Source organism: Schistocerca americana, chromosome X, assembly GCF_021461395.2.
Source record: "Schistocerca americana isolate TAMUIC-IGC-003095 chromosome X, iqSchAmer2.1, whole genome shotgun sequence".
NCBI classification, from domain to species: domain Eukaryota; kingdom Metazoa; phylum Arthropoda; class Insecta; order Orthoptera; family Acrididae; genus Schistocerca; species Schistocerca americana.
This window is the reverse complement of record NC_060130.1, coordinates 893,185,661-893,199,309: the sequence shown is the minus strand read 5'-3', so window position 1 is coordinate 893,199,309 and position 13,649 is coordinate 893,185,661. Positions and strand designations below refer to the sequence as shown.

At 38.0% G+C, this 13,649-nt stretch overlaps 1 protein-coding gene across 11 annotated transcripts in view; it reads left to right on the top strand.

Annotated features, from left to right (window-relative positions):
• LOC124555062 (battenin) overlaps window positions 1-13,649 on the top strand; it is a 244,701-nt gene that overhangs the window by 176,918 nt on the left and 54,134 nt on the right. For all 11 annotated transcript variants that reach the window (XM_047128839.1, XM_047128842.1, XM_047128846.1 and 8 more), the window contains one exon: window positions 1,747-1,955. In XM_047128839.1, the coding sequence (XP_046984795.1) occupies window positions 1,747-1,955 (209 nt within the window). The remainder of the gene's footprint in view (window positions 1-1,746; window positions 1,956-13,649) is intronic.

Below are 13,649 nucleotides of genomic sequence, written 5' to 3'. Positions count from 1 at the left end.
CCGATAGAGGTACTCAGGGTACCCTCCGCCACACACCATCAGGTGGCTTGCGGAATATGGATGTAGATGTGGATGTAGATGTAGGTAGGGACTGGGCTGGAGCTAAAGAGGGAAAGGTGTGACATGTAGGCTTAGTTTTGGGACATGTGGATAAATTTCAAACAATATTAGCACACATATACCTTACTGTCTATGAAAAATTACTATAGAGGTAAGGCATCACAAGTGCTGTTAGGAATGGGGGTGATGATGGGAAACATACTTAAACAAATTACTTAAAAAATGAATAAGTTGTAATACAAAGAATAGCTACTTGAAAAAGCAACATTATGCAGTGTTTAGCACAGTGAGTGGGGTGCTCTACATTACTAACATGCGAACACACTGCATGCTCCCAGAAGTGCAGACAGTATACTGTCAAGTGTTCAGAATAGGTGCTATCTCTCAAAAGTAAAATGAAAGTATGACAGAAACACACAGATTTTGCGACTAAAATTTGTGGTATAAAGTGTGCCAGGTAGCTACCCTATATTGATATCAAACACTGATGCACAGCCGTGCGGTTCAAGTCGCTGCAGTCTGGAACCGCAAGACCGCTACGGTCGCAGGTTCGAATCCTGCCTCGGGCATGGATGTTTGTGATGTCCTTAGGTTAGTTAGGTTTAACTAGTTCTAAGTTCTAGGGGACTAATGACCTCAGCAGTTGAGTCCCATAGTGCTCAGAGCCAACTGATGCACAGCAGCCAGCAGCTTGAATAAACTGAATGATGATTATTTTTGATATGATAATGTTGACTGGAGCTGCATAATATGCACATTTATTTACTGCTTTGCTGAACTAGTATTGGGCATTCCATCAGTCTTCTGTTGTATGCTAACAGAGGGAAAAAAAACAGAAAACAATTATAAATTGATATTATATAAAACTGATTCCAAATCAGAACCTTTAAGTGCTTAAACAAAAAAGATATTGTATATAGATATTGTATATGCAGAAGCTATTTCCAACTTGATGCCTGCTTAAAAGAAAGAAAGAAAGGAAAAAAATGCTGCAGTAATGTTTCATTTAAGAAAGAAAGCCTTTTAAATCACATTGCCCACACTATACAGATTTTCATTGGGAAGGAGCCTTAGAAATAAACATTTTATTTAGTAGTAATTAAGAGTCTGTAATTAAGATTTCATGTTTTACCAGTGCTGTTAATGCAAATGTCCTCTCAGGTGTAAATTCCCTGTGACTTCTTGGCACAATGATTAGCCAACATAATGCCCACCCTTGTGCGGATTACCACTTCCCTTTTTTTTCTGCAGTTCTGTAGTCAGGGAACTGTAGACCATCTGTTTTTGTGTACTCCCAGACTATCAAAGGTGTCCCAGGAACACCTAGGAATGGATGAGAGGGGGTACTCAGCACATAAAGGGGAAAGCAGCTTCATGGGCAATTCATTATATTTGGGAACACCCAATGATGATGATGATGATAAGTTACATTGTCAAATTATTGTGTGAAGAAGATATGAGAAACTGACAGCATACCCAGGAAGACACCATGCAGGCTGTTTTTGTTTGAGACTGTTAAGTCATGCAATGATCATAAATTGTTGTATAATTGATAGCACTGCCCAATGTGCAATTAGGAAACTGTACAGTGTCAAAGATTTATTTGTGTTCATCTAATTAAAATTGTATTCTAATATTAGATGCTGGAACTGATTCATGATCTAATCCATTATATTTTAATATCAGGTACTGAAAATGTGGCCCAGTCTAAAGTCAAAAAATTCTCCATGGATGAACAAACTTCTGACTCGACACCACTGCAGCAGCACCAAGTTCAGGCAAAATGGAGAAACTTGGCTGCATATTGGTTACTTGGATTGTGCAACAATTATGGATATGTCGTCATGCTGAGTGCAGCCCATGATATTCTGAAAACGTTTGATACTAATAGCACTGTAAGTAACCACAGTTGGCTCGCATAAGTCCTAACAATCTGTCTCTTTCCTTTTTCTGTCTGTTTATTTGTACTGATTTTTTTCTGATGCTGCACTCTCAGGCCAGAAAAAAAGCAAGATACACTACATTTTAACTGGTGCATTGTGTATAAAAGTTATAACAAAATTATTTCTGTGGTGGAAACTTCTGGGTATAAACAATAAACAAAAAAGTAGAAAGGAAACTTTTTACTGGCACTTAGTTACTGAATGGTACATAGAGATGCATAATAGCTTAGGAAATTTAAATAGCACTTGAGCTATCAGTCTTTTTGCATTTTAAGTGTTTCTACACACACAGTTCTTGTGACACAGCTTATTTATGAGTAGTTGCCATACTGTTGAGGGTGGGGTGAGAGAAATGGAAAGTGGCAAATAGAAACATTATATATTGCAGTGGATGAGTATAAGTCCACTGAGGCCAGCAGGACAGTAGTCAGCACTATTGCATCTGAAACAGATTTCATAGAAGAACTACCAGGCCTATTTGGAAAGTAATGTCCGATCAGTCACAAAATGAAAACTGCTGTGAAAATCAATTTATTTATTTATTTATTTATTTATTTGCAACAATTAGCTACACCTTCCAGCTACTTCTCTACATAGTCACCACTCTGATTTAGACATTTGTTGTAGTGCTGTACCAACTTTCCAATACCCTTGTCATAGAAGGAAGCTGCCTGTGCTTCCTGCCAATTCTCGATGCTGGTCTGCAGCTCATTGTCTGTGCCACAACATTGTCTTCATCGCTAGCAGTTCATGTGAGCAGAGTCGAAACTCAGGGAGAGTCAATTATGAGCACTATTGTGGGTGATCAAACACTTCCCATCAAAAATGCTGCAGGAGCATCTTTATTTCCCCTTCAGAGTGTGGCCAAGAATTGTCATGCAGAAGGAAACGTGTGACATTTATGTTATGTGGGCTGCATGACATCAGGTGAAAGCACAAACCAGGCCCTCATACTTGGCAGGAGAAACTATTCTTCTAAGCATCTTTACGTGCTCACTGTGCATTCAGAACTGAAAAGAGTGACATGGCACAATCAGTGGGCATACTAGAGACACTACCCAACACATCTGTGCAAAGCTTCATCGGGTTTCCACTGTGGTTTCCATTTCACACTCCATCCGACCTTACTTTCTGAATAGCCATCGTATAAGAGTACAATTTATTGCACTTTAGTTACTTGACTGGTAAATTATATACCTTGGTCTTTTTAACCCATCTTATCACTCTGAAGTCCTTAATAATTCAACCAATGTAGTCAGGGGAGAGTCTTCTGTCTAGAGAGAAGGCTCAGTCTTAGGTCTGCAATTGTTCCTCACATATATAAATGATCTTCTGCCTATTGTACAAGAAACAGAATTCGATGACACTAGTATTGTAATAAATCCAAGCTTACATACAGCAACATAAGAAATGACAAACAATTTTATTAAAAGTATCATTGACTGGTTTTATGCAAGTAGCTTCACTCTCAATTTTTTATATAAATCATTATGTTCATCTAGAGATACTATGCCAATGATAAGTGTAATGCATGGTGAGGGAATAATAAATAGATTGAAAACTTCAAAAAATTTTTAAACTGGAAAAAGCACATTTGTATCTCCTAAAACAACTTAGTTTGGCCACATTTGTACTTGGAATCATTGCAGATCTTGCAGAGACACAGATCAGTAAGTTGACATATTTGCATTCAATAATGCCACATGGAATGATGTTCTGGGGTAACTCATATATAAGAAAGAAAGTCTTTATTGCTCAAAAATGTGCTGTAAGAATAATATACGGTGCGTGTTGTAGACATCATTTTAAGGAGTTAGGCATTTTGACTACTGCTTCCCAGTATAGTTATTCCCTCATGAATTTTATTGCAAATAATCCACTGCATATGAAGAGGAATAATGATGTACATAGTTATGATACCACAAGAAAAAATGGTGTTCATTATTCGACAAGAAGGATGCCTTTGGCACAAAAAGGAGTGCACATGCTGCAACCAAAATCTTTGATCAGTTACACAAGGATATAACATGTCTGGAAAGTTCTGGTTGACTGGGGCAGGGGCACAGCATCATTGATAGGTATGCAAACAAAAGGTACAGAATTTTGCTAGCTTTCAGAATGTACTTCCTTTATCAAGCTTGTAGGAAAAACATGAACACAAACACACATACTCACTCACATGCACACGCCTGTGTGTGTGTGTATGCGTGTGTGTGTTGGTACACACACATGCTCATGTTTTACCTGTTGTTGTTGTTGTTGTGGTCTTCAGTCCTGAGACTGGTTTGATGCAGCTCTCCATGCTACTCTATCCTGTGCAAGCTTTTTCATCTCCCAGTACCTATTGCAACCTACATCCTTCTGAATCTGCTTAGTGTATTCATCTCTTGGTCTCCCTCTACGATTTTTACCTACAAACTTGAAAAAGGAAGTACATTCCGAAAGCTAGCCAAGCTCTGTACCTTTTTTTTTTTTAAAAAAAAAAATCCTGTCAATGATGCAGAGCTTCTGCCTTTCAGTGAGTCATCTCCTTTATTCCTGAATAATTTGATATATAATGTCTGAGAGATAGCAAAATGAAATTTGAGAACAAACTGAAAAAGTTTCTCTTTGACAATTCCTTCTATTCTGTAGAAGAATTTCTGTTATTGCAATGTATAAAGAAGGGTTGGTAGCAATTATTAACTCATATCTGAATATAAAAAAAAAACACATTGTAAATGATCAACCCTTAGCCATATTTATAAACTAATTAATTATTTGAATGTAAAATGACTCATTCCTCATTATTACGATTTATCATGTAAATACTAGTAGAGCTCCAGTCTCAGAGCAGAGTGGAGCTCAGCAGCAGTAGCAGCACAAACAGCAGCTTATTGTTTATACACAGATTTTATCATCGGATGATTTTATAGATTCCCTGCCTCAGGAGCAGTAGTGGTGGAAAATTTGAGAGGAAACTTTGAGGATATTCCACGTAAATTTCGTGGTCATGTTGTAGTATTAGGTGGAGAATTCAACTTGCCAGCTGTAGATGGGGAGACTCAAGTAATCAGGTTGGGTAGTGGGGACAGGGAATCATATGAAATAGTTGTAAATGGCTTATGCAGAAACTGCCTTTAGCATTTAATCAGGTAACATCTTTGATATGCTGGTGACAAACAGACCCGAATTTTTTGTCTCAGTTAGAGTAGAACAGGAAATCAGTGATCATACAACCATTACAGCACAACTGAATATGACTGTAAATAGGAATACAAAGGTAGGCAGCAAGAGTGACAAGAAACAGATTTCAGATTACCTGAGTGGTTAGCATGAAAATTTCATCTCCATTACCAACAATATTGAGTATCAATGGGCAAAGTTCAAGAGAATTGTACAATATGCTTCAGACAGTTGTGTGCCCAGCAAAGTTGTGAGGGAGGAAACAGACCAGCTGTGGCTCAAGGCCCATTTTAGGAAGCTGCTACAAAAGAAAAGCAAGCTTCACTCCAAATTTAAACATAGCCAAACCTTAACAAGCAAACAAAAATTAAATGAAGACAAAATTAGCCTAAAGATAGCCATTCGTTAAGCATTCAGTGAATTTGAAAGTAAAATTCTATCTGCCAACTTGACAGAAAAACCTACAAAGTTTTGGTCATATGTTAAAGATGTAAAGAACAAATGGAAAAAATTCAGAGGTATCGTAAAGTATGTCCTGAATAAGATTTTAAGGGATCGGAAAGATCCACCCTGGTTTAATAGCCATGTTAGAAAAGCACTACTTAAACAAAGAGCACTTCATCACAGATTCAGGAGAAAGAAAAGCTAGCTGACAAACAAAAGCTGAATGAAACAAAAATGAGTGTAAGGAGAGCAGTGAGAGAAGCATTCAATGATTTTGAAAGTAGGATGTTGTCAACTGACTTGAGAAAAATCCTAAGAGATTTTGGTCATACATAAAATCAGTAAGTGGGTCAAAATCATTTATTCATTCTCTCAGCGTCCACACCAGCATCAAAATGGAAGAAAACAGAGAGGAGGCCAAAATACTGAATTCGGTTGTCCGAAGTTGTTTCACCGCGGAAAATTGTAACGCTGCCCCTCCTTTCAGTTGTCGTGTGAACATCGAAATGGCAGACATTGAGATAACCAATTGCAGAATTGAAAAGCAGCTACAATTGCTTAGTAGTGGAAAGGCTTCAGGACCAGATGAGATACCTATAAGATTCTATAAAGATTATGCAAAAGAACTTGCTCCCCTTCTAGCAGGAATTTGTCATAGATCACTTGATCAACAAAAGGTACCAAATGACTGAAAAAGGTGCAGGTCATTCCCACTTTTAAGAAAGGCTGTAAGACCAATCCACACAATTATAGACCTATATCGTTCACATCAATCTGTTGTAGAATTATGGAACATGTTTTATGCTCAAGAATTATGACTTTCTTGGGAAATGAACGTCTCCTCTGTCAAAATCAACATGGATTCTGCAAACAGAGATCCTGTGAAACTCAGCTTGCTCTGTTTCTCAGTGAGATCCACAGTGCATAGACAACTGCCCTCAGGTTGATGCCATGTTCCTTGGTTTCAGTAAGGCATTTGACACCGTCCCGCATTGCTGTTTAATCAAAAAAATATTAGCTTATGGAGTATCGGAGCAGACCTGTGATTGGATTCAAGACTTCCTTGTAGATAGAACTCAACACATTTCTCTTAACAGAACTAAATTGACAAAGGCAAAGGTAACATCCAGAGTACCACAGGGAAGTGTGATAGGACCATTGCTGTTTACGATATATGTAAATGATCTAATAGAAAGCGTCGGATGCTCTTTAAGGCTATTCGCAGATGACACAATTGTTTATACCAAAATAGCAATGCCAGAAGATAGTAAGAATTTGCAATACATCCTGCAGAGAATTGATGAATGGTGCAGCCTCTGGCAGTTGGCCCTGAATGTAAATAAATGTAACATATTGTGGATACATAGGAAAAGAAATCTGCTTCTGTATAACCACATTATTGATGACAAACAGCGGGAGACAGTGTCTGCTGTAAAATATCTAGGCATAACTATCCAGAGTGATCTTAAGTGGAATGACCATACAAAACAGATAGTGGGAAAAGCAGATACGAGACTCAGATTCATCGGAAGAATCTTATGGAAATGTAACTCATCCACGAAAGAAGTGGCTTATAAGGCGCTTATTTGCCCAATTCTTGAGTATTGTTCATCTATCTGGGATCCCTATCAGGTAGGGCTGATAGAGGAGACAGAGAAATCCAACAAAGAGCAGCATGTTTCGTCACGGGATCATTTAGCTGGCGAGGGAGCATTATGGAGATGCTAAATAAACTCCACTGGCAGATGTTACAGATGGGACATTAGAGGCAATACAGAGGGTTACTGACAATCATTCTTCCCACACACTATTCGTGAGTGGAACAGGGTTGGAGGGATAAGATAGTGGTACCAAAAGTACTCTCTGCCACACAACATTAGGTGGTTTGCGGAGTATGATGGAGATGTAGATGTAAATTGATTGAAGCCATCTGTCCAGACACTCTGTGAACATATTGTCAGTGAAACAGAGGAAGACTCAGAAAAGGCTGAAATACTAAATTCTTTTTCAAAACCTGCTTCACAGAGGAAGATCACACTGTAGTACCTTTTTTAAATCATCACACAAATGACAAAAAGGCTGATATCAAAATAAATGACCATGGTATAGGAAAGCGACTGAAATTGGCCAGCAGAGGAGAGACCACTGGACCTGATGGGATGCCAGTACCATTCAACATAGAGAATGCAAAAGAACTTTCCCCTCTTCTTAGCTGCAGTGTACCATAGGTCTCTGGAGGACTGAAGTGTTTCTGATTATTGGAAAACAGTAAAGGTTATTGCCTTTTCCAAACAGGGTCATTAGACATGTGCACAAAACGATAGGCCCATATCTCTGATGTTGGTCAGTTTTAGAATTTGGAAAATGTTTTATACTCGCACATTATGCAGGATGGGCAGGGATGGATCATTAAGTGGAGATTCAGGATAGTTGCTTGATAGGACACAATGAGTAAAAACCTGGTAGAAACCCCAGTGGGTCTTTATTCACTATAAAGGTGTACAGACGGTGCACCCAGAGCAGTCACCATTCATTTGGAGGAGGCCACTCCAGTGGAGAGGAACATGTTAGCAGATTGGAAGGCAGAAACGAAGAGAGTGAAATGTCTCACCCACACCTGAGACCCCACATGATTCATCCCTGTAGCTCTGTTGGTCCAAGAATGCAACTGACGCTCTACCAAGGCATCAGTCTGTCAGCAATCCACACCATATGAATCACGATTAGCATCATGTGCTGGGACTGTGGACAGCAAGCAATTCAGAGTACAGAAGCTGAATTTAAAAAATTACAATTTTACAATAATTCATTGTTTTCTCTCCAAATGGGTGTCTCCTGCCCAATATTATGACATTTCTGGAGATCAAATATGTCCTGCATAGGAATCAACATGGGTTCCAAAAACAACAATTGTGTGAAACCAGCTTGCTCCGTTTATCTACGAGACCCAGAAGGCAGTAGATTCCTTGTTGCTTGACTTTCATAGGGTATTCAGTTGCCACCTAATGAACAAAATATGAGCGTACGAAATATCAGATCAGCTTTGTGATTGGACTGAAGAGTTTCTTGTAAACAGAACTCAGTGTGTCATTCTCAATGGAGAGGAGTCATCAGATGTAAAAGTGACTTTAGGCATACCCCAAGGGAGTTTTATAAGTTCATTACATTCACAATACTTGTAAGTGACATAGTAGACAACATTAGAAGCTCCCTAAGGCTTTTTGCAGGTTATGTTGTTGTATAAAAACAGTTGCAATACTAGAAAATTGTAGCAAAATGCAGGAAGACCTGCAGAGGATTGATGATTGGTGCATGGATTGGTGGTTGACGCTCAACACAAGCAAATGTAATGTGTTGTGCATGATTAGGCAGAAAGATCATTATTGTATGAATACATGATTGTGGAACAATCACATGAAACAATCACATCCATAAACTGCTTGGTGTATGCATGTGGAGTAATTTAAAATGGAACGACCACATAAAACTAATGACAGTCCAGGCAGATGCCAGACTGAGATTCATTGGAAGAATCTTCAGGAAGTACAGAACATCTACAAAGGGGGTAACTTACGAGACCCTCATTCAACCAATACTTCAATATTTCTCATCAGTCTGGGATCCATACCAGATAGGATTGATAGACGAAATGGAGAAAATGTAAAGAAGAAGAGAAAATTTTGTTATAGGTTCATTTGGCAAGTGTGAAAGTGTGAAAGAGATGCTCAGCCAATTCCAGTGGCAGACGCTGTAAGAGAGGCTTTCCTCATCATGGTGTGGTATACTGTTAAATTTCTGAGAGTGTACTTTCATAGAAGAGTCAATGTTTATATTGCTTCTTCCTACGTATATGTTGTGAAAAGACCATGAGGGTGAAATTAGATTAAATTAAATTAGATTAAATTTCTGAGAGTGTACTTTCATAGAAGAGTCAATGATTATATTTCTTCTTCCTATGTATATGTTGTGAAAAGACCATGAGGGTGAAATTAGAGAGATTAGAGTCGACACAGAGACTTACCAGCAATTGCTCTTCCTGTGAACCATTTGCGAATGGAACAGGGAAGGGTGGAAGTAACAATGGTTCATAGATTGTCCTCTGTTAAACATTGCAAGGTGGGTTGGAGAGTATAAATGTAGATGTAGATGATCTGTGTAACATGACAGTACTATCTAATTAATTAAAAGAAAAAACCCATTTGCATCATCTATGTACATTGTCTTTGCATGGCTGTGTATGCTTTAGCATAACATCTTTGCAACAGTGTTTCTATAGTCCCATGCCCAGAGTGAACATGGTATGGCCATACTATGTATTCTGAGTGCAATGGTACATGAACTATATGTAATTTTGAAAACTGAGATTTGCACCCACACTAATGCTGCTAGCAATATGAATTTTATGACAACTGCACCATGAGCATTCTGAAAGACAATGGCAGTGGTTGCTATTTAAATATATATACAGATCCAGAGACTTATATGGCATAATGGACAATCAATTAATGGTTTATAAAGTAAGTTTTATTAATGACTTATTATTATGTATCACTTTTAACTAATTCCTTGTACAATGAAGTGTGGTACTTGGGTTTAATAAGATGCTTGCTAACGATGTAAGATCGCAATTGTACAGTCATAGATGAGTAAAGAAAGAAATGACAGCTGTAGGCAACATTATTTCATACAAACAATAATTTTTATTCTGATGTAACTTGAGAATCCCCAAGGGGCAAAAAATAACTAATTGCTAATAATGAAGTATTTATTTCAAAATAAAGGAACAATCTGCACAGAAGTGAATTCTTTTAAAAATTTTAATGAAACTAAAGTTATTTTATTTCAGGGAAAGGAAATTATAAGATTAAAAATATGCTGAGGTGACACCTGTGCCAGACAAATATCAGACTTTAGTTGTGTCAACTGCAATATAACATATAAATACAACAGAGACATCAAGAGAAAGTTAGCCAGGTGCTCACAGAGGTGTGCCAAAATCAGAACAACACTGTTGGAAAACTGTCTTGTGGAGACCCATTGAAATCATACAAGTGAACTAGATAAAGAAGGAGTAGCACCATATCTACAGGAGAAATGTGAAAATTTTCACTATAGGCAGGAGTATGTAGAATAACCATAACTGAAGTTTAGAAGAATAATTTACCAAGCACTTGCTAGATATGTACAATGAGAGGCAAAACGATTCCCCGGCATGAATAATTTAGAGTCGAAGTTCAGAAGTGCCTTGTTCACAACTGTGCTGATCTGCGAACTTCAGCTTCCTGCTTACATCATCAAGTAAAAGCAATATGATATTCCGGATACAGTATATGTTGAGATTCATTGCAGTTTAACTCATCATATAATTTCATATGAAAATCATTATTTGGGCATGTAGAAACAGTTGAAGTGTAAGAACCTCCACATCAGTAGAAATACTACAAGGATGAGTGTCTCACATCTGTTTCAATGGCTAGTGGATAGGCTGCCAGTTTATGAATGTAAAGGATGAGCATTTGAATCTAACTGGAGTCAATTGTCTTTCTTTATTTTTTATTTAGACATGTGCAGGTAATACTTTAAACCTCAATTCGCTACAAATTGTGCAATTGTTGGCTTTTCTGGGTTACACATTCTTTCAAAAGATTTCTTTTTATAATAGTCTAATTTTTAAACAAACAGACAAATGGTCGTAGGAAAGGTATTGAAAATGGATGTAAGAAGTTTTAGCATATTGCAGCCCCGTCAGTATCTGTGATAGACTAATATTTTGAGGAATCAGCCTCAGTTGCACAAATTTTCTGGTCTTTACCAGGTTTTGGCTAAATTAATCTAGCCTTCTTCAGAAGCATAAAATTACTATAACATGCCAGAGTAAGGCATAGTCAACATTAAAATTAAAACCCATGGTACCATGTCAAATAAAACTACTTACCTGAAGTCCAGCCCCAGCATCTCTTCACCACATGGTCAGTTGGCAGCGGCAACTAATGTTGGCATTGACAGTTGCACACGGAATTCTGGTACCATGGTACCAAGGTACTATTGGTTTTAATTTTAATCTTGACTGTGCCTTATTCTGGCATGTTATAGTAATTTTATGCTTCTGAAGAAGGCTAGATTAATGTAGCCAAAACCTGGTAAAGACCAGAAAATTTGTGCAACTGAGGCTGATTCCTCAAAATATTAGAAAATGGATGTATTTATTTGCAATTACTTTGACTGCCACCTGGTGTCTATACAGTTTTCAGCTAAGAGAAACGTATCATCTGATTGGCTTGCATCATAGGTCTGCTTCAAAATGACCGATGTGAATGTTCACGAACAAAGTATTTCTCTCTTTGAAAACAATGTTAGTGCATCTGAGGCAGGCTGTCATTATGCTTCCTCAGCAGGGAGATAGATTAGACGATTTAGAGATAGTGGTGAGGTAGTGAGACATCCAATACATGGAAGACCATGAGTCACCACACAGGGACAAGATGAAGAATTGGTCAGGCTGGCCTAGAATGCTCCTTGGTCACTCATCCAGGAACTAAGGAGAGCTTCACATTTCCTGGACCCAGGCAAACTTTTTTCCTCTCATTGTATCTAATAGTATTATTGATGTTGTATATAAGGTTATAGATAGAGAGATGCTGAAAGAAATACCTTTGGCTGTCAATGGGACAATGTGTGTTGCTAAAGAAAATGTATTTGCCTGTCAAAAGGATAATGTGTGAACCTTTGAATGACTATAGCGGAATCGTATTGAAAGACCTTGCGTGAAAAAATTACAGTCATAAGTAAAACCACATTAGCGTCCAAACACTCATGGATTGCACAGAAACTGATATTCATGGCAGCTAAGCAAAAATAGAAATGCTGGAATACTGCACCAGTTTAATTCTAGAACAACTGTCCAATAAAAAATGATTTTCATACAGCAGACGAGGTTTCCTAATTTCCATGATACATATTCACAGCTGTTATTGACTTCACTATATAGTCTCTTGCACAACTGCAAAGGTGAGTGATATGGGTATTAGTGTCAGTGGCAGTTAGAAACAGCAGAAACTGCTAAAATTAAACAAAGCTCCAGGGCACAAAGGAATCCCTGTCAGATCTATATACAGAATTTGCATCTTCTTTTAACAACAAAATAACAGATACCTCAAACAAAAAGATTTGCCCAGCAGTTGGAAGAGAGCACTGTTTGCACCTGTCTACAAGAAGAGTGGTTGAAGTGATCCACAGAACTATCATCCAATATCTTTGACTACCATCTGCCATAGAATCTTAGAATGTATTCCAAGCTGAAATGTAAAGGCTGAACCATCTTCTTTGTGCGGAGAATGAGTGTGTACCTAAACAAGCTGTCAAGTACTGACCAATATGGAAAAGATGTTCAGAAATACCGAGAAAGAAGTGGACTGATGGACTAAAATATATCCATAGATCTAACCCATGATGGTGCTGGCAGTGGCAGCAGCGACAAGAACAATGGCAATGACGATGGCGGCTGCTGCTTCTGCTGCTGCTGCTACTACTGCTAATGCTACTGCTACTCCTCCTCCTCCTCCTCCTCCTCCTACTACTACTACTAAAACTATATGTTAACTTGTTTAATTATTTTAACATGTCCTTAGAATGTAAGAGAGTATTTTTGTAGGTCCTGTATGTCCCCAAGTATGACCCAGAGGGAGAACTAGCTCTCACGTTTTTAATAAGCAGCGGTCTCATTTTTGAAATATTTTAGTCTGGTTAATTAACTATTAAGTTTGGCAATGTGTTGACCAGTTAAATTAATTGCCACTTTTGTCTCAAGGCTTTCTTTTGTGTACAGTGATACTAAAAAAAAAAAAAAAAATCGAATTTTGGCATGCAGACTTTCCAGGTAATAGCAACTTCTGCAGCACCTTCTGGCCATGAAATCTTGCAACTGTCTTTCAGCTATATTAGACTGTTCAACCAGACACTTTTGTCTTATTAAGCTTACCTGTGTGGTTCGTGTTAGTTGTCATGCTCATACTACAGTTTGTGCCCCTTATGTTGGGT